We start from the raw sequence: 25866 nt of genomic DNA, 5'->3' as shown, positions 1-25866 counted from the left end.
AAGCGCAAAGCACCGGAGGCCGTGCAACGAACAGCGGCACTCAGAGTTGTCTCATCCTACCGCACTGTCTCAGGCGCAGCAATTTTCGTGATCAGCGAGCAGATACCCGTCGACTTTATGGTTCGGGAACGAATTGATGCGTGGGACTCCAAGAAGAAACCCGTCATCACTAGCGTCTCAGAACGGAGATGCCAAGCCATGCTGCGGTGGCAAAGTCGATGGGACACTGAGCCGAGTGGCAGATGGACGGCGAAACTTATTCCATCATTTGACAAATGGGTCCAAAGGAACTTCGGGGAAGTGAACTACTTCTTAACTCAGTTCCTCTCGGGCCACGGATACTTCCGGAGATACCTATACTGCATGGGCAAGGTAACCGATTCTAAGTGCATATACTGCGAAGCGCTGAGCGATGACGCTGAACACACGTTTTTTAGTTGTAACAGATGACTCGCGGAAAGAAATGCTCTGAGGGAGCAGATTAGCGACATCGCACCGAGCAACATAATCAGCAAAATGCTCGAACGAGAGGACAGCTGGAACGCGGTAAAGAAATACATCGAGAACGTACTACGAAAAAAAAGATTGACCTCGACACAGTGCAACAAAATGAAGCCTCGCAGATAGAGACACAAGAAGACGAGCCTATAGCATGAAAACTGGCTACAAATATGGTGGATGCAGATGGATGCCGTTCTGGGCCCTCCCGAAGTAATATAGAAAGCAGTTTAAAGTGTTCTACGAAAACGATCCGCGTCAATAGAACATTGACTAGCAGGAAAGGACTTACAACACTCTTTACACGTAAAATAACGCTTTCTATGACCAAAATATGGAAGCTTCGACTATAAAAAACATTTAGGCTCATAATGTACTTTCAAGACTATATGAACGCTTGTCTTTTTCAAAAAAAACTATAAATATAATAATTATAAGAAATATACAATTCCAAAAGTTTTAATATATGGCTTTGTAGCACTGCAAAAAACTTTTTGAAAAAAAATGCCGGCTTTGACGATGATGATTCCTACAATTTAATCTCGTCTTTCTTATGATTTGTATAAATTTGTACGTACGTGTGTGTCAGTAAATCTTTAGTAAAATGTAGCTTAATGAAGTATGTACTCCATACCCGTCACTTAATTCCAGTTTGAATGCAATTCTTCATAGATATGCGCCAGTCTCGCCGCATTCAGCACAATCGTGTGTTTGAGTATGCAGTTACATATGTATGTGTTGAGATTTGTGCACAATAATTATAATAGCAAAAAATCATAGTCGAGACTTAAAATAACAACAATAAATTTTATAGCTTTCAGAGATTTTTTTCCAATGCGTACATTTCCTAAAACTCACATGCCAGCAAAAAAAAAGATACGAGTAAATAATAGTTAGATGAATATATCACAATAACTCCCGCAATGATATAAATAGTGGTGTATGTATGTCTGTATGTTAGATAGTAAAAACGTGGTGTTGAAAATATACAATGAATGCGCTGAGCAACCAATAATAAAAACGCCCAAACACTTGAATATTCATTTGTGTGATCAAACGATCAGCTTACCATGCGATCGATTATATTCGATGCAAAACAATCTAGTCTTCATAAGTATGTGTTCATGTGTATGTATGCATGTATGTAAACTGTGTAACTTTGAAGCGCTTGCGCAGCTCCCTTTTGGCACCTCACGATCACTTAAAAGCCAGATGAGAAAAAATAAACGAAAAGCAAAAATCGAGATTCACAATTGAGCGAGTAAATTTCGCGATTTGATGCTGCAGTCAAGACGCTGACGATAGTTCGACAATCACCCGCTGCTGCTGTGCTGCTGCTGTTGCCGTCATCAGCTTTAGCGACCTGTTGTATTGGGTGTTGTGGTGCTTTAAATGCTGGAAGCTCTGCTTCAAGCTGTAGTAGCGGACTGTTGCAAGACAAACTCAAGAAACGCGCGTTTATTAAAACTGTAGAACTCGTGCGGTGCGGACGTATTGTTTGACGTTTCGCGTACATTGCAACAAATTCCACGGAGAAAGAATTGGTACCCAAGTAGAGAGTAACATATGCAAATTTTCATACATAAATACAAATTTTCATGTCTAAATTGTGTAATTCCCGCGTCTACTTAATGCGATGAATATTCGCGACTCCAAATAAAGATAGTGTTTACAGTTTGATTGTCATCTACGCTGAATTGGCCAATTGTCGGTGGGCCGTCCGCCGCAAATCCAAACGACACAATTCTGTGAATTTGAATTTTTAATTTTACTACGAATTTACGATTATTGTCACTCTGCAAATTGCAGCCGGGGGAATATCTATTCGAAGTTCACCCATTATAGACTCAGCAAGCGAGGAATACTCGCACGTTTCGTTATACATGCATACATACTTTGGAAAAGTTATTCCACTTGAATAGCTGGAAAATAATGGATAAAGAAAAAAATTAAAGAAATAATAAAAAAGGCGAATTTAAAAGGATGATGTGTTAGTCTTCGCACGAATTTAAACGACTATTAAAAATATCGGTGTTATATCACTACGAATGACGGTTAAAACCTCAGAAAAAATTCAAAATATTTACATGAAAATTTGCTTGATAAATAGGAGAAAAATAAGTGCGAAATAATCGAACACATTTATCAACAAAACTACAAACAATAAAAAGCTACTTGAAAATTTGGAAATACCAAATTCATATATAAAAATATTTGTATGCCTAAAATTCGTGACCGTTAACTTATAGTTGAGCACTTTACATACGAAAAAAATCGGTACTGTTTTTTCATCATTATAATACAATATTTTGAAATTTCTGAAAAAATATTAAGAAAAGTATTATGACTAAAGTGAGCTGGACCGACTTGAATGTACCTCAAAAATCCTCATCCTTTTAATTGCGTTGATAAAATTTTTTAACATTTTTATGCCGAGCTTTTAAACTTAAACTCTTCTATCAACCGAAAACAAAAAAAATACGAACTAATTTTATTTATGAAAACATCGACTTTCGGATGTATTTCCAAACGGTTCAGCTATCGTAAATCTTATTATTTTCCCGAAATATTTTGGTGGTGATGAAGTATATAATTCCCATGGAAAAATCGCAATCTCTTGAATATATTTTGACTAGTTTAAAAAAAGTATTTATTATTATATTATCCTGTTGCGATGCCGATTCCATTTTTTTAGTTTGATTTAACTATTTCAACAATTTAAGACTCTGCATGGACGAAGTGTCAAAAAAATTTAATATTAAATTAATGATTGAATATAAAATGAACTACTACTACTACCATATTCCAAATAAAAACAAAGTTATCGATGTATACCTATGAAACCGGAATTTTTAAATAAAAAATACCCGTTGGTTACAAGAAGTAATTGTCATTGCTAGATACAATCTTCCTCATTACTCAGGAAATTCATAGACGACTCACCACAAGCATTACACTCTACAACAAAAAAAAAAAATCAAAGCTGACCCGGTTTTTTGCCAAGAGAACCGAGAAGTAAAGTCTGTTATAACGACTTTTGGAGTTTAGGTCTGAATTCCTTTTTTATAATTTGCCTCTTTTTTGGATGAAATGACATACGAAATCACATTTGAAAAATGAATTATAATATATATAACACCGTGCATTACTATTGGGAAATATTAACCCCAGATCTCCTTCACATATGTCCCATTTTTGTACCTTTTCAGGTAATATAGGGGAAAACACATATAATATACGACTTAAAATATAGTAAAAAATGTGAATGTTCCACTAAACACTAAAGAAACTCATATGTAAAAAAGAAAGAGAGTTAATATGTATTTGCCAAAGGAGTTATATCCACAGTATACCACACAAAATTGCAAAAATGTTGAAAATATTTCATACCTCAGATATAAGGATCCCCAGATTTCATATGCAGTTTCATTCGAAAGAGGAGAAATTTTGACTATATTGAATATTATTATTTAAAAAGAAATTTAATTTTGCTACAGTTGTATTGGTCTTTTAAGTCTAATAAATGATCGAGCCTTTTTTCACATTTTTGTAGGGAATCAAATATTAAAAGTTAGTCAGTCCGCTGAATAATTATCGAGGGGCGGAGCCATCTAGTTAACTGCCTGTGTACGAAGCTTTCTTCTGTGCGTCAATGCATTACACTGTGCGACAGTGATATTATACTTTTATGGAGACCTAGTACAACTTGTAGGTATAGTAAAACTAAGAAAAATGGTATAGGAGAAATTTCCAATACACCCCCAAAATCTCATTTTATGGCCATAAAACCGTTTTTCAGTAGGTTGATGTGAACAATCACTCCTAACTTCGCCAATTTCCATCCGATTTCGAATTTGTTTTTTTAATTCGAAAGAACAAAAACAAAACTTTTTGACAGTGTGTTGACAATTTTTCTGAAATGACAACTGACGAGACTGTAGACGGAAGTATTAGGATTTTTTTTTTTATTTTTTCTCTATTTTTTCAACTTTGACATAATTTTTACAATGTTATCCGATATTGAGGATTTTTTTAGTACACTATTGTTTTAGTAAATTTAATTTTACGTCGAATGAGCTATATTTGACTGTAATTTAATTAAAATTAATAGAGTTGTGTGGGTTTTAAGATTTTATACCTACATACCAAATTAGTAAAAAAAAAATCTTAAAACTCACACAGTTCTATTAATTTGAATTCAATTACAGTCAAATATAGCTCATTCGACGCAAAATTAAATTTACTAAAACAGTAGTGTACTAAAAAGAATCCTCAATAACGGATAATATCGTAAAAATTATGTAAAAGTTGAAAAAATTTAGAAAAAATAAAAAAATTCCAAATACTTCCGTCTACAGTCTCGTCACTTGTCATTTCAGAAAAATTGTCAACACACTGTCAAAAAGGTTTGTTTTTGTTCTTTCGAACAAAAAACCAAATTGGAAATCGGATGGAAATTGGTGAAGTTAGGAGTGATTGTTCACATCAACCTACTGAAAAACGGTTTTATGACCATAAAATGAGATTTTGGGGGTGTATTGGAAATTTCTCCTATACCATTTTTTTAGTTTTTCTATACCCACAAGTTGTGCTAGGTCTCCATAAAAGTATATTTAATTTTTTTTTTGTCACACAGTATTATCATCGAGAAAAATCACTTTGTGTAGCCTATCTTGACATTTTGAAATATTTTTTTGTAGCAAAGCACGTCTTAAAGCGATTAGTTGTTGTTAACAACGTTGAGTAACAATATCTCCTGGTTTTAGAAACTCATACCACATTACATAATAACAAAAACCAGTGTTCCCACATATCGTTGTTTGAAGAAATCATTCCTGCATTTGTAGCTGGCGCCACCCAGCTAAAATATTTGAATTCCGATTTCATAAGTATAACCCTATGGTCAACGATTTTATTACTTAAAAAAATATCAACCATCTAAATTCAACAGGTTTCCAAAGGGAAGTGCACTTAATGGTTCATTAAAAAATTTATATTCTCCTTTCACTGCTAAAATAGAGAAGTGCCGAAAAAGTGCAATACAAAAATCAAAACTAATAAAAAGAAGAAATTCATCGTAAAGTATAAAATTATGCGATCATCAGCACGAATCCCTTACCGGGGATTAAACACATTGTGGCTATTTGCCGTTTGTACTATTACCGTTACTTTATTGAGTGGATCATTTGTGACGACAGCTTTTGGAGCGCCAGCCAAACTTGGTATTTCAAGCACTTATGTCGTGCCATTTTTGCTATCTCACCTTTTATTTTGATATATTTATAATAATATATAATAATACATATCTGCCTTACATTTGCATATACGAGTACTTGTACTTACTTTTGGTGTTGTGGAATTTCACTACTAATACAGCTATTTGTAAATAATTTGGTAACTGCTTAAATAAAATACATACATATAATACATATAAATATTAGTAACAAAGCTTTACTAACAGCTTTCAAAAAAGAAGAAAAACTAAAAAATGATCAAACTTGGTGTTTTAATTACATAATTACGAAAACTACTTTTCTTTGCGTTATATTTAGACGAGCTATACATATGTATATATGTATATTATTATTACTAACCGAACTATTTACAAACTGCATACATTTTAGTTTCACATCAGTGCTAATTTTATCATTTACCCAATTTACTCCAATCACGCTAAGCAGCTATTTCAGTTTATGAACATAGGTATGTATGTATGTGTTTCTTTGTATGTAATCCCAATGCTCATGTACCAGAAGTTTAATTATGCATTTAAGCAGCTTAGACCTGAAAGCGAACTTATGCATCTACATACAAATCGAGTCATTTAGATTTCCGCACTCCAAATTACCAAAGCCATTAGTGTCATCGCGCTACTTATTTGAGTAAAATTTACTACGAGTTGCCGAGGTTTTGTCTCCAAAAAAAATCAAAATACTAGCAAAGAAAAAACGCGTCCATCTCTTCACACATACCTATGTATGTACATATCTATATACGTATATATTGTATTTAGGTGGATATATGTTTACCAATTGTACACAGCATACGAAATATTATATATATTTTTTTGCAATTTGAGCATTTCTATGTTGATTTTCTTTCCGCGAAAGCCCACAAAAATTGCTCCTTAAAAAAATAGATCCGAAAAAAGATCATATTTGGCCGTCAGGTCGAATGATCTTCAAAAAGTAGTGAAAAAAATGTCCTTGAACTAAAATAAGTGGATTAAATTTTGTTTAATGTCCAACCCAGTACAATAAATTGGTAATTTTAAATTTTTACGCCATTACCAGCTCACTAAACACAACATGGAAACCCCAGTATTTCTTAACCCTCTAATGTACAAATTTGATACTCTGAAGCTTTGAGCCCATAATTATGACTATGTGCCTAATTTGGTTCCAGGCAGTGGTTGAAGGACTCTCGTGGCAGATTGTGCGCAACCAAGTTTGACGTGGGCGACCTCTGCGTCGACTTCCTTGCGGATTCCATTGAAAAGCCCATTTAGCAACATTATCGTTTTCTTTGCGGAGAGTATGTCCAATCCAATTCCATTTCCGCCCTTTTATTTCGGAATTAATTGGGCAGCTTTTATTAAGCAGAAGAAGGTCCATATTATGTGGTCAGACACAAACCAGGTTTCAGAGCCATATAGGAGGGCCGATTTAACACTGGTATTGGAGATTTTAAGTTTAGTTTTTAGTGATAGGGTGTAAGATCGCCCCTTTCTGCTAAGCTTATGGAACACAGTCCGAGCTTTACAAATACGAGCTGCCATATCTGCAACTGCGCCACCATCTTTTGTGATTTGTAAGTTTGTTGTTTGTATTCTCATATTTTTTTTGTGAAGTTTATTTTAAGACCAACGCGCATTCTTTTCTAGTTGGCGAAATTTTGCAGTGGCGTCAGCATAATCCAGGTCGCTAAGTTTCTGGTTCAACCTCCATTGTAGTCTTTCTGGAACTTCTGAATTTGTAAGTTTTAAGACACCATCCAGAATTGTTATGAACAAACGCGGCGATAAGAGGCAGTCCTGGCGAATGCCGTTGTTTATGGTAAATTTGCCGCTGCGTTTTCCTTTGAAGCATACACTCAGCATTGCATTAGATACTATACAAGGCTTTGATAATGCCGATGATTTTATCAGGAACGCCGCCGCTCCGAGAGATGGTGTTATAATTCTGTGATTATAATTATTATTTTTATTCTTTTTTTCTTTTAATAATACTAATAATAAAACCACCACAGGATAATCAAATTGAGACTTTTGAAAGAAAATCAATTCCGAAAATTATGGTTAGACAGGGTGAATCAGTTTTCTTTCCTTTGAATGCATCCAACACTCTAAGAGCCAGACCTCCGGACTGTACGTTTTTTGAACTGTCTTTTTTGTCGTCGACAAGGAATTTCAGCAAAGGAGGCAATTTAGCTTCAGCTCAAAATATCAACCCTCTTTATTCGGCGGTGTACATTTAGCGCACTACCAAAGTACAAAAAAATATTTATTCAATGGCCGATTAAATCAGCCTCTTCGATGGTGGACGGAGACCTTTTTTATCTTAAGGATAATTTCAGCATCAAAGTCCCAATCATAGGCCATTCCTCTTACATGACTTCAAATCAGTGTTTTAAAGTTTTGACGTGATATTTATTTGTTAATAAGAGGGTTTCCCCACGCAAATAAAGTGCCCAAATCGAACCCTCTGCCGAGGGTTAATCGAGATTAGAAGTGATTTTCTCTATAATTTTTAATATTTTCAATGTTTTAAAGTAGCGATTGAACCCACAACTTGAGGACTAATAGTAGCCGATATGCCATGCACGAGCGACGTGATGATTCTTAGAAAATACATACGTATGTACTTACAAACATACAAAATTAATTGTTTTATAATTAAATACATACATGTGTATCCGGGTAACTGCTTTGCTAAACAATTATAAATAGTAACGACCTTTAAAAGGATGACTGGAAATACTAGTTTAGCGAAAAAAATGGAAATTTTTTTTGGTTTCATTTTGAGAATTCGAATATTTGCATATTTGCATTACTCATGTGTAGAACTGGCATTGTTGTGGTAATATTTTATTCTTCGTTCTATAAATTATGTTCACTTTGGTTCGGCATGCCAGTCACATAGCCATAAAAATATACTTTGCATATACATAAGTGCATATGTATGTATTATTTTTATGTAAATCTCAGGAAATTCTTCCGTTTTGAAAATTATTGCAAATCTTAAGTTGAACTTAATTAAATTCATAAAAACTCATCGTCAATAAAAGAAAGAAAAGAAAGAAAGAATAATCCAAAATCACTTTTTTCTAAATTTACCAAATATGAACTCAACTCATTTTGCTTAGTTTGCGACATTTCATATTATGAGATGGTCATTAAGGTAATGTTTATAAATTTAATTTTTCTTGTTGAATTAAATATTTTACTGCTTGTGAAGGAAAAAATTAGTTGTTTTTCAGACTTAAGTTGACATTTGTTTCGTAAATCGCGGAATGAAATAAAAAAAAACTTTTTTTTTGGCGAATTCCAGTTTTAAATTAATCTTTTTATTTTTAAGCAAGCGTGGGACTTTCTACAATGCTCTGAAACAAATAATTAAGCCAAATTTATGGCGTTTTGGTGTAGTCGTTCTAGTAAAATGTCATTACTTGACTGGAACAATAAATTACAGTTGTTAAATTAATTGTCGAGTATTTTCATTCAAATAAAACAGAATTTTTTCTTTATACTGAATTTTGTACATAACTGTATATGTATATGTAGGTATGTACACGCACTTGTGCACCAATGAATATTTTAAAAAATATTTATAAATTATTTAAAAAAATCGAAAGTATGACGCATTAAAAATAATATTCCACTAATTTTATTGCAGCCTGTACATATTCGAAAACAAATTTTAAGCTCTACACTTCTATAATTTTTTACATACATACCTAAGTATGTGTGTTTTTGTACTCCTATAATATATTTATGAAAGTAAAGCTTGAATGTAAAAAGTATATAGAAATACAAATTTCTTGTAATGCATCACAATTTGTGACGAGATACTCGTAAGGTTGTGCAAATGCGATTTTCAGTCAGAAGTCTTTAAAAATATTTTCTTTAAACATACTTATGACAGTTCCGGGTACTTATCACTTGTATGTATGTGTGAATGTATGTATGTAGGCAAGAGCAATGCAAAGCGCAAATCTTAATGCGTAGCCAACCATCAATTAATTTGTCATACAAATTTGTTAATAAACGCACATCCATGCACATAAACATATGTATGTGGCACTCCCCGTGTACTTCACATCTCAAATCGAATTATCGAAATGCCAAACAATTTACTTTTAAAATATAATTTTTGCTTGCTTCCGCGCTTTGCATTAAAGCAAGCACAAATGTATGTAAGCATTTGTTTACATACCTACCTATGTATATTTTGTATTGTACATCCATACATACATAAGTAACCGTACATGTAGCACAAATTAATTAAATCGGAATGTTTCCTAATGTTTTTTGCATATTTCTAATAATCGCACAATAGTTTTGATCACCACGAATTTTAAAATCAATTGATTTTAACTTCCCACCCAATAATATGATTAATTATTTCTTTGATAAACAAAATTTGCAGACTTTTAATTATACACACGTATTAATATTAAAGACTAAACAACATTTTTAGCTGTTTTGGCGCTTACGTACACTTCTGAAAAGAAATATTGGAACAGTAGATAAAGTCAGCTTTGACATCAAAAATCACTTTCAACGAAATAAACATTATATTTTCATGTGCATTATATTTTACGTGTATTTAAATACGTCTAATTTATTGGCGGCCGCCGTAGCCGAATGGGTTGGTGCGTGACTACCATTCGGAATTCACAGAGAGAACGTTCGAATCTCGGTGAAACACCAAAATTAAGAAAAACATTTTTCTTATAGCGGTCACCCCTCGGCAGGCAATGGCAAACCTCCGAGTGTATTTCTGCCATGAAAAAGCTCCTCATAAAAATATCTGCCGTTGGAGCCGGCTTAAAACGGTAGGTCCTTCCATTTGTGGAACAGCATCAGGACGCACACCACAAATAGGAGGTGGAGCTCGGCCAAACACCCAAAAAGGGTGTACGCGCCAATTAATAATAATAATAACTTATTGAATAGTTAAAGCACATTCATGGAATCAAAAAAGTCCCTTTTGCACGTGGAAAAAAGTATTGGTACACTTATTTTCATGTATTAAAATAAAAATTTAATGCATTGTTGACATATCATTTCATTTTATAATAGCATTCTACCGATTTGGCATCGAATGTATCAGCTTTTCGGTAGCCACATTCGTACATCGTGAGCCGTTTGTTAAAGGTCATTGTCGTGTTGGAAGGTGCACGCTGTACGCAATCTACGGCGAAAACAAGATTTTTTGGGTCCAATGTCATATTAAATTTTCGCAGTACCCCTATTTTTCGAGCGAAAGCTATTAAGTTTGCTTTCATTTTAAAACATAATAGTGCACGGTTGTCTTTGTAGTATTTTGCATAGGCCTTTCTCTTCATTGATTGGTTGCTAAGAGAATTTAATTGAATCCAGCCTCGTGCAAAACATTTCTTACGTTTTTTGGGATGAATTTCATCTTACCCTCTATCCCTATTTGAGTTGATGTGATTTGAGATTGTCAAGTTTAATTTTGCGCTGAGATTGCTTTAATTCACTTTGTTTTCGATTAATCTGAGAAAAATTTAGCTATTCAAAATAGAAAAACTCATTTAGCTGCGCAAAATAAATTATCAATAAATTCTTGCAAAAGAAGAAGGGCACAAACTTTTTGAATACGACGTGAAAAAGGAACTTTTTTAATTCCATAAATTAATGTACTTTAATTGTTCAATAAATTATTGTGATGTTTTTTAGATGTATTTTTGTACATGTATTATTTGAAAAAATATGAAATACAAGAATTTGCATCATCAATCAGCTCATATCTTTAATAATATATCTTCAATAACACGAAAAGAAAAGGACCTGAGATGCTACTTCGCGGAAAATTTTACCTTGGATTATCACAGAGGAGAAATGAAGTTGTCAGATATTATTAGCAACGGGTGAACAATTGCAGACCAAATTAAAAAAAGACGATGCGCCATCAATATCTGTTTGAGATTAAGATCTAAGTGCAAGTATCAGCTTTGAAAAATTAGCTGCAAAAAGGCTTAATGAGCCAAAACTAAGCAATGAACTTACATCGGATGAAAAATCTGCAGGAGAGTCAACGCTGCGGAAATTTGATTTGAAAAAGTCAGCAAACAAACTCGCACCAGTATTAGGAGTGCAGGCAAGTTTATAGTTTTGGAAAACAGCAGAAGGAATATTCGAGCATGCCATTCTCGCTTTAACAAAATTCCAAAAAGCTTTAGGGTTAGATATAATACTCAACTCCGTATTGCGTATATAATTATGTATGTATATATGCCCATTGAGTTTCTTAATCAAATCAATGTGTAATTGAAATTATATCTCTTTGAAAAAAGAAAGCATTTTTAAACCATGAGACCTCTATATCTACACGAACCCAAGAACGCCGCATACTCTTACATACATGTGCAAAAGCTTATAAAACAATAGCTGCTGCAAACACAAGTTTACACTTAAATATGTATATATTTAAATATTATTCAGGAATTCCAAGAAATTCTTGACGACGCATTAGTGTATTTTTCCTTGGCTTAAAAAAAACAACTATTGGCTACATTTAAAATGTATTTATTTGGCGTGAGGCAAGTTATTGAATAAATATTTGTGGATGAATCAATAACTAGTTTTATGAAGAAAAAAATTAAAAATAAAATGTAAACTCTCATGCAATATAACACAAATAGAATTAAGGAAGTATTAATGAAAGGAGAATACAAATACAAAAAAGGGACCGAAGCTGACGAGGTACAGCAGGGCAGCAAAAATATATGGGAATATCTCCATTATTATTACTTTGACATTTTCTTTCCTAGGCATCACGAAATCATCGCCACAGGTACAAATTCTCACCCACAGTGGTGAATTGCTAATTCGACTGTTGTAAAATTCGTAAACAAGCTGTGAAGGCAGTATGTTAGTTAATAAGGCAATTAGCCATTACCCGAACGTAATCGCTAATTTAAATGTTATCTTAAAATCTAAAAAGCGGAGAAGGAAATGTTAAAAAGATGAATATAAAATGATAATTAAGTTAATTAAACAACATGGCCTTAAGGCAAGCCGTACAAGAAGTAATTTAAATCGAGTATGGTGTAGAAATTATTTATTGTATTTATATTTGTATATATGAGTGTATGTATGTACCTTAGGGTGCATCACTCTTCATACAGAAAAACAATCGGTACTATTTTTCAGTCGGAGCTACCAAATATATTATAAATTAATAATTCGACCAAGATGTTTCTGAAAATATAAAGACCTACGTTAGCTGGCCCGATTTAAAAGTACCTCCTAAAATCAATTAAAAAAAAAACAAAAATGGTAATATTTGCCAAAGAAAATTTGAGCCGTGAGTAACAAGAAATTAAAAAAAATCAGCTGCTCTAGCGCACCACCTTGAATGAATTCGCCAAAAAAAGTCAAATATCTCATTTTTTCAAAGTCGTTGATACAATTTTTAAATATTTTTATGCACGCCTTTTAAGCTTATAATTATATATTCTATCATCTAATGTAATTTTTCAAGAAAAATATTATGGCCAAATTTTTAAAATAAAATAAATGTAATAGGTCTGGTGGAAAAACGCTACTTTTTTTAGTGAGGCACCCTAATGTATGTACATATATATCTGCGTTATATCAACATGAGCGCATAATTATTTGCATATCTTCTGCTCAAATATGAACGAGACGTTATCAATAAAACGGTCCGCAAATGACATATGGCAAAAATAAATTTTTGGTAGGACTGTTATAAGCTTACATGGCAAATTTCAGCGTGATATGTCACATAGTTTGTTTTCTGTGCTACTATAAACAAGTCAAGCTCGAGTGTGCTCTTCGAATTCCCTTTTATGACTTCAATTGTCTCAAAATGTTTTCCACGGAGCGGCAACTTGAGCTTGGAAAACAGGAAAAAGTCACATGGAGCCATATCAGGCGAATACGGTGCTTGCGGAACGATATTAACATTATTTTTGTTCAAATAATCGCGAACAAGACGTGATGTGTGAGCTGGTGCATTATCGTGATGCAAGAACCATGATTTGTTGTCCCACAATTCTTTCCTTTTAAGACGAATGTTCTCGCGCAAACGCTTTAAAACGTCTAAATAATATTCAGCGTTAACCGATCGGCCTTGCGGAAGGAACTCCGAGTGCACCACACCTTCGTAATCGAAAAAAACAGTCAGCATAACCTTAATTTTTGAACGACTTTGGCGTGGTTTTTTGGGTTGATTTACGGCCCTCTTTGAACGATTTGAACCACTGGAAAACACGTGCACGCGATAGAGCAGAGTCCCCATAGGTTGTCTGCAACATTTTTAAGGCGGCTGAAGCCGAAATTTTGTTGGAATAACAAAATTTCAAACAAATTCTTTGTTCAACTTGAATTTCCATCGTTAAATTCGAAGAACACACTCGAGCTTGACTTGTTTACAGTAGCACAGAAAACAAACTATGTGACATATCACGCTGAAATTTGCCATGTAAGCTTATAACATGCCGGCATTTGTTGATTCATAATTACTTAAAAGTGCTGACGCTGTAAGCAACTCTTAATTGCAACTTGTAATTATAATAAGGCGATAAAATAATTCGTCCTCCTCTTCAAATGCTGTTTACAAGAAAATCTAAGAAATGGCTATGGAATGGTATATATGAAAATGGTTATTTTTTTGTTTGTTGTTATATTCATTACGAAATAATGGCCATTAATGTTGAACCTTATAAAAACTACATGAAAAACGAAATTAATTCGCAAAAATTAAAAGAACAAAACAAATTGGTTATGTTAATCGGAGGGAGGCGGCCGCCATAGCCGAATAGATTGGTTCGTGATTACCATTCAGAGTTCACAGAGAGAACGTCGGTTCGAATCTCGGTGAAACACCAAAATTAAGAAAAACGTTTTTCTAATAGCTGTCTCTCCTCGGCCAGCAATGGCAAACTTCCGATTGTATTTCTGCCATGAAAAAGCTCCTCATAAAAATATCTGCCGTTCGGAGTCGGCTTGAAACTCCATTTGTGGAATAACATCAAGACGCACACCACAAATAGGGGGAGGAGCTCGGCCAAACACCCAAAAAGGGTGTACGCGCCAATTATTTATATTGAAAAGTACTTTATTATCGGGGAAGAGCTTTAGAGCAAACCTGCCGACTAAAGGTTCGCCACGAGAAGTCTTTATTATCCGGGAAGAGCTTTAGAGCAAACCTGCCGACTAAAGGTTCGCCATGAGAAGTCTTTATTATCCGGGAAGAGCTTTAGAGCAAACCTGCCGACTAAAGGTTCCTTTTAAATAAAAGATTTTGTTGTATTTAGTTAGGGCAAATGACTGCCTTCCAACTACCAGGCTAAGACTGAATTGCCCGCCTTCTGATAGAATGGCTTTATTTTATACTTTCTTTTTGTCTTCTCATCAATAAAATATATAATTACAACTAAACATTGTTACAAGTAAAAATCAATAACAAAATTATAAATTCAAAAAAAAATACTATACAATAAAATTTTGCTTAGGCTAACTTAAATTTTGCTTAGGCAGACTTACTTGACAGTAAGCTATGGTTTTGCTTTGGAGTGAGGTATCATATGACAGAAAAAATGTATTTGGTGTGTGCCATGTGTTTACTTATGTTTTGGGTTTCAAAAAAAAAAAGAAAAAGAATTTTGTCATTGAAATTAAAGTGTTTATTTGACAACAATGGCATTGACATTGAAATGGTATAAATAATTTAAGTTTGAGTTCATTTACCTATTAAAAATATATTTAAAGAATTCGAAAGAAGTTTGAAAGTGAAGTGAAGGTACTCTACAATATATATATATATATGGGGCATTCTTCGCCAACCGGACACCCCCATCTGCCCAGAACAGTTTTTATAAAAAAAATGTTTCCCTATGCCGAAATAAAAGCTTATGTCATGTACTTTAATTTGTCATGTGGCACCTTTTAAATATTCAAGATGGACCTACTTTTCTAAAGGGATTAATGCATCGATCTTTTCTCGATTTTCCCAACATTTTTTAGGCGATAATAGTTCTGAAAAGAACTGTTTGACAGGTATTAGATATTAATTTATTCTTTCAGAATTTTTTATAATAATCTCCAAACAGTTTAACGATTAAGACCTATACAGAACTTGTGCTGTCAATAAAACTGTTAAACAACGTTTTACGAAGTTTAGCGATATCGACAACAGATGCGATAATAGTTCTAAAAAGAACTGTTTGACAGATTTATTTTTAATAGTTTATTCGTTTAGACTTTTCTATAATTTGTTCAAATTATTTCTGTACCGTTTGACATGTGAAATACATCAAGAACTAGTGCTGTTAATGAAACAGTCGAACGTTGCACCAGAATCTCTCTCTCTACTTTTCTTAACAAACTACTTCATTTTTTTTTGGTGTTTTCCAACATATTTGTCAATATTCGTCGTCCATCTTGAATATTTAAAAAGTGCCACATGACAAATTAAAGTACATGACATAAGCTTTTATTTCGGCATAGGGAAAAATTTTTTTTATAAAAACTGTTCTGGGCAGATGGCGGTGTCCGGTTGGCGAAGAATGCCCCATATATAATCGGAGGGAGTTATTTTGGTTATTTTCAATATTCATTCAATATTTTTTTTCTTTAAATTTTAATAACGCTTGAAATTTCAAAAGTATAACCATAAAGCTTTCTCGCTCTAAAATTACGCAAGTGACTACAATGCGGTGTATTCAAATACAAATAGGAATGCAAAAGAGACCCACACTGAGTTGTCAATCCCAACTTATTTATTAAATCTTGCGCCCAACGCTCAAAAAATTGTTATAAAAGAAGAAAAGTGAAAATCACAAAAATTTTACCTCAACAAGCGAAATAGCACAACTGAGAAACTTAAGAGATGTTGGCTTGAAAAATTATGTAAATAAATAAATTTATACGCTTTCAAGTTTCCCTTCCCAAACAGACAGACATGCATGTATGAGGGTCGTTTGAAAAGTCCGTACAAAAATAAAAACTTTGATTCCAAATAATAAAATGTTTCCTAATCTGAAAAATAGTCATAACGTTTCGTCCTCGTTAAACGCCGGTAATAACTTCTCTATGACTTTGCACCGGCTAAGAAGCACACACACACTTTCACACAATTATATATACTATGACTTTAGTTTTATAACAATTGCTTTTGCGCCTAAAAATATAACAATGTTCATCATTTAGAAATACCTAAAATTGTTTGATTTTATTTTGCATTCACATATTCACTAAGCAGCTTCAGGAGCTAGCGGCTTAACATTTCCAAAAGTGGGACATTTTTGTATGCTAGTGTGACTAAAGAGCTTACATCTATTTTTTAATATACACTCTAATGCATCTTAAACCATCAAAGTACTTCTCTATATCCTTTCAATTTCAAATAAATGTATGGTCTTATAGTCAAGCATCGGATAAAAGAAAGGAAAAAGTAGAATTCGATTAATTAATGCATGAAAAATATGTAATTGTATCTGTTGGGGAATACACTCAACTTCGACTCAAACACAAACACAAACAAACACACACACACACACAAACAACTCTATCTACTATGTCGTATATGAATAATATTTCCGATATATGTATATACATAACTATGTATACTCGTTCAACACACATTCAAAACTAAATACGAAATGCAATACAACAAAAGAACAACAAAACAAAACAAAAACTTCCTTTTCAGATGGCATTGCACCACCACCACAATCGCCATTTCCTTTAGAAGCGCAACCAGCAGTATTCACCGACGCAGTTGCTGCTGCTCTCAATAGCGATAACGGTGGCGGTGCTGGTGGTTTCATCAAAAGCCAACCTTCGGCCGTTGATAGTTATGGTAATCCGATTGAGGCGCTCAAACCCATCGATACACCTGATGGCCGGAAGGTAATCAGTGCGCAGGGTTTACAATTTGAAATACCCAACTATGCCTCGGGCATAACCGAGATAAAGAAGCCAGCCGATGACCTACTGCCACCATTCATTGGTGAGTTTAATAATAACACTAGTACAAAAAATAAAAATTTTATTGCACCAAACAATACTACCAATTTAAATACGAACAATCAACAAAACAAGAGCGGTGAACTTGAATATAGTCAACAAGAGCAGGCCGAAGATGTTGAGGTAAACGAGGACAGAGTAATCAACTTTATTAGCAACGATGATTATGTCTTAGATGTTTTGAAAAATCGTCATAAAATTGCCGAGGTCACTAACCTTGACAACAACTCCAAACCCAGTAATGAAGCCGAGCACATTGAGCCTAAATTGTTCGATTCGATTCGATACCAACAAGTACTGAACGAAATCGGTGAAAGCCACTTAGTCTATTTTAAAAATGAATCAGTGCACACATACAACAACAAAAATTCTCGAAAATGGAACTTTATTGAAAATGGTAGCGATTTAATCGGCACTAATGCACACAAAAACATAAAATCACTAAAAACTGATAACTCAAAACAAATCGAGCACTGGAATAATAAGGACCGCACGCTTGCCGGCACTAGCACTACTGATAGCACCACAAATACATTCAAAGCAAACACTGTTGACACAACCGACACTACCACAAGCGCACCAACTTTGTTGGCTTCTTCGCCTCCGCCTTCGGATACACAACCATATTTTAACCAATTAGCTAAATTTAATTTTATTAAGCATTCCTTACTTGATTTAACGGATAAACTTACACCAGACTTAGAATATAGTTCAATATCTCCATTAACAACCTCATCAATTCTACTAAAAGCGCCAATTGCCCAAACTAACCCCAATTCATCGCATTATCCTCCATTTGAAAGCGAACATCAAGTTTTCATTGCTAACGATACTAATAAAAACTTCATCCAGCGAGTTAAAAGAAGTCCCACTACCATCCCTCACAGCAAAGCCCCCTCTCCCCTGAGTAATGGTAATTTTAATTATCCAAACGTTCCTACTGATCTAGCCATTATTAATCGCATTGCTGCTAAATACCAAACTCCCCTTCCCTCCTTAGATCCCATTGCCGTTGGTGTGCCGAGCGACTCGATTGATGGTACAACCGGTACGGGATCATTTCCCGAGGCTGCTGCTACAGTAGATGTGGAAAATGCTCAACTAGTCGAAATGAAGTCGGAGCAGTCAAGTCCAGTCTCACCAAAGCAAACCGGTCACGAACGAAATAGCGCTCTTAACTCATTACCGTCATATATACTTGAACTTAACGACCCTGACATTGGTGGTCCGGTTGAATATGTGCCCGCCGATGATACGTCATCCTTGAAGGTCATAGCATGGGATTTACTGCCACCACTAGAGCAAGAATCCAAAATAAGTACCTCTCTAACCGCGGCACAGACTTTAAATTCGCAAGGCGGTCTAAACGCCGTCTCTAGTAAAGAAAGTGTTTCCATAGTACCGCTTACTGATTCAAAACGGAGTGGCGTTTATTTCACGAGTTCAACTACTACCATACCCAGGTCAACTACTGTGCGGACAACAAGGCCGACGACAACGAGGACTACAACGACAACCCAACGACCAACAACGACAACTCATCGTCCAACTACGACAACCCATCGTCCAACCACAACAACAACACGTCGCGCCACAACCACATTCCGCACCACTACAACAACAACCACACCCGCGCCACTTAACCCCAACGACTTCTTCCAATTGGAAGGTGGCGACTCTTACACCATACCATCTTGGTTGGCCGATATTGATGACCCTGAGTTGGATGCCGCTGTAACATTTATCACTCCGGAAAATATTCAAGAATATAATGACACAATTTCACGTGATATCCTCCCTCCACTTGAACCATATACCGATCTTAATAACATCGATTTGCCGGGACCAACAGGTCAATTTACAACTACCACTACCACGAGCCGTCCACGTACCACAGTAACAACTTCTAGTACTCGTCAAGCATTTACCACTACTACCCGACGTCCCACCGTTTCAACACCCCGACCACATTGGGTGCGCGCTTATCCCACGACCGCCCGAACTACCTCTACCACAACCACCCAAAGACCAAACACTTTCGATGATCGTTTCTCTTCTAATCATATCGCACAATCGCACGATTCAATACTCGCCTCATCTACCACATTTCCCAGTTCGAAAGTGAGCACATCATTCCTTAGTAAAAGCGCCACCAGCACCACAACGACGACACAAAGACCGCGTTTGATAACACCTACGCACCAACAACACAATGATTTCAATAGGTTTAATCAAAATCTTCCTACTACTAACACAGATCATATAACGAATACCGAAGTGGAGAATAGTCAAGGAGCCGGAAAATCAAAATTCTCAAATTCAAATCCCTTCTTACCAACACGCAGCAATGATGCACCTTCGTTAGGATCGTTGAATACAAACAAATTTTCCACTACAACCACAACAACCACATCGACGACGACTACAACTCCAGCAACACCAATAGAGGAGAATCCATTCGATTCCGCCACCATACCGTCATGGTTAGCTGATTTCGATTATCCCGACTTAGCCCCAGGTGTGCCGTTCATATACAATACAGGCGACTCCAAGTCAGAGGTCTCCAATGATTTATTACCACCTTCACAGCAGAACATACTGGCGACAGATGCAACAAAACCTGTTTTCATAACATCCTCCCCCCCATCCTTTAATTCCTTTCAAATTTCACCCAGTTTAACTAATCGGCACGACTCCATTTCTGCTTCCGCCTCTACTTCTACTACACGTACTTTCGCTTTTAATAATTTCCCATCAAAAGTCACCACAACTGTCAAACCATCCAGCATCCATAATGCATTCGCGATAGTGCCTAACAACAAAAACAACAATCAAGAAGAGACGGCTGCTTTGCCACCAGTCCTTTTCATACCACCTACTGCAGAAACCGAAAGTAACGTCAACGCTGCTGCCGTAAATGAGGTCAACAAGGAAAATCCACAAACAAACAATCTAAACGCTAATAATTACAGCCAACAACAACAAACTCAACTGCAACCAGCAGCAACAGCTGGACAAGCATTTAACCAGAAACCATCCTCATCAAGTTTTAATAAAAATTTTCCAGCTCCATTCGAATCAACAACGGCGCCTGGAAGCGCCGATGCAGCGTCATCAGGGGATCAAGAACTTGGCAGTTCGACAAAGACCACTTTTACGAAGAGTAACGAAGGCAAAGTGATAACCAACAACATATTCGGTTTTACCAGTGATGCTACAATACCATCAAAGCAATTTGGATTTACTACGAGTACCACCGCTGGACAAACAACTCTTCAAAAAGGTAATTTTTTAATAACAAACATATGTACGCACTTCCATGATTTAAATATCATAGTTGCATAGTTTGCCTGCCCTGGTTTGAAGTCCACTATGGGCATGAAACATCCAATGTCAAACCTCAGAGTATATTTCTGCCGTGAAAAACTCCTCATAAATCCATCTGCTACGGAGGCGAGATAGGCATAAAGCTGTGGTCCCTCCATTTGTAGAACAACATTAAGGCGAACAACACAAATCGGAGGATGAGCTCGACTATGGTAAACACACCTAATCCACCTTGCTTAAGTCTCCACTCGGTTGATTTTCAAAACTGCACAACTTTGCGCAGGTTATACAGGACCTTTCAAGTTCGAGTTTCATTTTTAAACTAAACACATCTTTTTTGAAATGCTTCCAAAAATTTCCAGCATGCTTCACCTGTTCCCACTTCTAACGCTTGGCGAAAAGAGGTGGCCGTCCTGTGAATGCCGTAATCGGAGTCCAACCACCACCTCTAGCAGATGAAGAGCTCCAGCTTTCCCGTGAGACCCGCGTAACACTGGCACAATTACGTCCGGATATTGTAGCAGGTTAAACTCCTACTTAACCAGAAGTTACCCCGACATACCAAACATATGTCCGGCATGTGAAGGTACCCCGCACGACTCATGCCATTTAAAACCTACTCATCTAACATCCCTCCCCTCTTGACCCAACCCGTTGTTGTTGTTGTTTTTAACAGCGTAGTTAGCCCTGTTAGTGTAGGTATATCATCTGTCATCTTCGTCTAGCTCATCTAGGGGTAGGCCCAGGAAACATGCTGTTTCGACAGGTTGGGTCCAGAGGGAGAGGGGGGTTAGATGAGTCTGATTGAGGGGGCATGTGAAGAGGTGGTTAGTGTCGTGCGGGGTCCCTTCACATGCCGGACATGTGTTTGGTATGTCGGGGTCAATTCTGGATAGGTAGGAGTTTAACCTGCTACAATATCCAGAACGTAATTGTGCCAATGTTACACGAGTCTCACGGGGAAGCTGGAGCTCTTCATCTGCAATGGGTGGTGGTTGGACTCCGATTACGGCATTCACAGGACGGGAGTTCATGAAGGTGGTAACGGTCTCCCGGTGAATGTCGTTTATTGACTGTCTGAATACTGTCCTGTCCAGTAGGTCTCGGTTAGTTTTGTCCTGGAGTTCGTCAGCGTAGTCGAGGAGATGTCTCCTGACGTGTCTGGGAGGCGGCTCGGGCTCAAGCAGGTGTCTGCAGGGGTGAAACCTGCGGTAGCACCCCAGCAGGAACTGCTTGCTGAGCAATTTGTTGTGCTCCGCAACTGGGAGCATTTGTGCCTCGTTGTGCAGGTGTTGTATGGGCGACATCAGGAGGCACCCGGTCGCTGTCCGAATGGCGGTATTCTGACATGTCTGCAGCTTTGTCCACTGCGAATCACTAGTACCAGGCGACCAGACAGGCGCAGCATAGTTTAGAACCGGCCGGCCAATTGCCTTAAATGTCGAAAGCAACAGTTCTTTGTCCTTGCCCCAAGTGCTGCCGGCCAGCGATTTGAGGACCTTGTTGCGATTTTGGACCTTAGTGGCAATTGCGGTTGTATGCGCAGAGAAGGAGAGCAAGCTGTCGAAGGTTACACCCAAAATTTTTGGGTTATTCACAGTCGGAATTGGTGTGTCATCGACTTTTACCTTAAGGGACAGCTTGACCTCCTTTGTCCAGGTGGTGAAAAGGGTCGCCGTGGACTTGGTGGGGGAAAGTTGGAGATTCCTCGCAGTGAAAAAGCGAGAAAGGTCGGTGAGGTAGTTGTTCACTTTGGAACACAGGCCATCGATGTCATTGCCCGACGCCATTATCGTGCAATCGTCAGCGTATGAGATCAGGGAAACTCCCGCTGGTGGTTGGGGGAGCTTCGAGATGTAGAAGTTAAAAAGCAAGGGTGAAAGGACACCACCCTGCGGTACGCCTTGCTTAATCTTCCTCTGCTTTGATATTTGATCTCGAAAAATCACTGACGAGTGCCGACCGCTCAGGTAGTTCGCGGACCACCTCTTCAGCCCTGGCGGGAGTGTCGACTGATAAATATCATCTAGTAGCGTGGAATGGCTGACTGTATCGAAAGCCTTCTTTAGGTCCAACGCTACTAGGACAGTCCTCTCGCAGGGGCGGTTTTGGTTAAGCCCGCGATTTATCTGGGCGTTTATGGCGGTGAGTGCCGTGGTGGTGCTGTGCACTCGTCGGAATCCGTGCTGATGTGGGGCTGGGGCCAGGTGTGTCGTGAAGAGTGGGAGTAGGAGGGCCTCAAGTGTCTTCACTACTGGGGAAAGGAGAGTTATCGGCCGATAAGACTCCCCTTGGTTGGCGGGTTTCCCAGGTTTCAATAGTGGGACCACTCTCCCTGCTTTCCACTTGTCAGGGATGATGAGAGTGGCCAGAGACAAATTGAAGACCCTTGTGAGATATCCTACTCCCAGGGGTCCCAGATGCTTCAGCATCAGCGCGTTAAGTCCGTCAGGGCCAATGGCTTTCGATGTCTTCGTTTTGTTGATGGCCCCCTGAACCTCATCACCGGAGAAGGTAAGTGGCGCACTGTCGTTCGTCAGTTTGTGCAGCCTTCTGGTAACACGACGTTTGGTTCTGTCGCCCGGAGGATGCAGTGTAAACAGCCGGCTAAAATAGCTCGCGCATCGCTTCGGGTCCGACGAAGTACAACCGTTGAAGGTGATTGCCACCTTGTCGTTGTGTTTCGTCGGGTTCGACAGGGACCTAACGGTGGACCAGAGCTTACCCACTCCGGAGGTGAGGTTACAAGTCTTCAGGTGCTCAACCCATTTGGTCCGCTTGTGTTGATTTACCAGTTGCCGGATCTCCAAATTAAGATCCCTTATGCGGGGATCCCCGGGATCGGCCTGGCGTAGGTGGTCACGCTCGGTTGCTAAACTGGCTGCTTCTGCTGGGAAATGAGGACGTATGTCCTTATAACATCCAGCTGGGATGAAGCGAGCCGCAGCAGCTGTGAGCACCTTGCGGAATGCGCGTTCGCCAACGCGCACATCAGTGGGGATGGGAAGAGCGGCGAAGGTGTCCTCGGTGAATTCCGTGAAGCCGGCCCAATTAGCTTTTTTAAAGTTAAAATAGGACCGGTGATTCGCGGAAACGAAGTCGGCAGGTCTCTCGATCGAGACGATAATGGGCAAGTGGTCTGATGCAAGCGATAGCATAGGTCGCCACGTTATGCTATTTATCAGAGCATTGACCCAACCCGTCGAAACAGCATGTTTCCTGGGCCTACCTTTAGATGAGCCAGACGAAGATGACCGGTGATATACCCTACACTTACGGGGCTTCTATTACTGTTAAAACAACTACAACAAAAGGTGGCCTAATATTTTGATGCATGTTTATTTTTGAGCCAAGTACAGTCTTCTTTTGAATTATCAGAACCCCTTGTGTTACTAGATCAAATACGGCTGCTTTAATAACCATTTTCTTCCATAAATTTTTATTTATTGTCTCTAATCAAGTGAAACGGACTGTACATAGAAGTTATTGAAAATTCCATTTAAATATTACTTACTTCTATTATAAATTTTATAATGTATCTGAATTTGAATCTTAGTCTGTGAGGATGTAATAATCCACAGACTGGAAAAATGAAATAAATAAAATAAAGAAGCTCTACTACACCCCAGTACTTACAGTTTGTTAGATTGCTTACTAGGCCCTGAACATTTTTTATGAGAAATGTGTCATCTTACAGAAGTTCTGTGGTCTAACTGTGCGGGTGCGACCTGAGTTGACTAAATGCTTTCTAAAATATCTGTGGGTTTCTGGCAAAACAACTTATGTCACGTTAACAGATGATGCTTTAAGGGTCAATAAATTCTGAACTACCATAGAAAAATTTTGTATTTCATTCATCTTTCATTAACATGATTACTCAAACCACCACTATGAATGATTAATTATTTCGAGTAAAGCAAGCAATTTAATGCGTTACAGAAAAAAGTGCTCATCTGAATTAAGTTGTTTTATCAAAAGTACGCAGATATATTGACACATGTGTGTATTGGCTAGGCCTTTCTGGCTTGCTAATAAAACTTTTTTTTCCTACCAACAGATTTCCAGCACAGTACATCGGATCGTTTCTCAAGTAGTAGCAGTAGCTTTAGTGGAAGTTCGCAAACCTTTAATAAGGCTGCAACACCTAGCAGTTTCTCTAGTTTTACCAGCACACAGCAAAGCATGAATTTCGGCGGCTTTAATAGCAACGGTGCCATTGTTCCAGCAACTAGTATTGGCGTTGGTAAATACACTGGTGGTTTTGGTGGAGCACCAGGTGTGTTGGGCAGCGGAAAACTGGGTTATGCAGTGCAAGCAGATGGATCTACCCGGCCTTCATCCAGTGGCGCATTCGGCCAGGCAACAGTAGGTCTACCTACAACCGCACCAAAGCTGCCCACAAACCCAAGTTTTGCAAACCGCATCGGCATTGCGACACCAGCCGGTGTCACGCCCGACACCGGCGTGGGTGTTAATAAATATCAGGGCACTTTTGGCGGTCCACCCGGGGTGTTGGTCCCTTTTGACATTGCCAAAAGCGGATAATTTCACTATAAGTAAACACCACTAAGAGCCTATCGGAGTGTCAAAGATTATTTATTTATAACACACGTTTGTTTATACTATATGGTATGTCAGAGAGTATTCTAATTTATGTAAAGAGTTTGCGTTTATTCTGTAACGGGACAAAAATAAGCCAACGATTGAATAAACTATGTAAAATTGTATGTAATAAAATTATAAAAAAATCTAATTTTTTATGTACCTTTGTATAATTCAGTATCTGTCTTATTAAAAAC

At 37.3% G+C, this 25866-nt stretch overlaps 1 protein-coding gene across 5 annotated transcripts; it reads left to right on the top strand.

The window, feature by feature from the left end:
- The first annotated feature begins 1897 nt into the window (after nucleotides 1–1897).
- On the top strand, nucleotides 1898–25820 carry LOC129244665 (mucin-2-like). 5 transcript variants are annotated; one of them, XM_054882425.1, is made up of 5 exons: nucleotides 1898–2042; nucleotides 5450–5720; nucleotides 17424–17723; nucleotides 18741–21023; nucleotides 25125–25820. In XM_054882425.1, exons 2-5 carry the CDS (start codon nucleotides 5591–5593, stop codon nucleotides 25610–25612), a joined length of 3201 nt encoding a protein of 1066 aa, XP_054738400.1. In that variant the 5' UTR covers nucleotides 1898–2042; nucleotides 5450–5590; the 3' UTR covers nucleotides 25613–25820. The 5 variants fall into 5 exon arrangements, with proteins under 5 accessions (XP_054738400.1, XP_054738402.1, XP_054738401.1 ...); XM_054882427.1 differs by having other exon boundaries at nucleotides 1898–2050; XM_054882426.1 differs by having other exon boundaries at nucleotides 1898–2057.
- The last annotated feature ends 46 nt before the right edge of the window (nucleotides 25821–25866 follow it).

The sequence above is a fragment of the Anastrepha obliqua genome, chromosome 4 (assembly GCF_027943255.1).
Source record: "Anastrepha obliqua isolate idAnaObli1 chromosome 4, idAnaObli1_1.0, whole genome shotgun sequence".
Taxonomy (NCBI): domain Eukaryota; kingdom Metazoa; phylum Arthropoda; class Insecta; order Diptera; family Tephritidae; genus Anastrepha; species Anastrepha obliqua.
The sequence above is the reverse complement of the archived record's forward strand: the minus strand, read 5'-3'. Positions and strand labels throughout refer to the sequence as shown.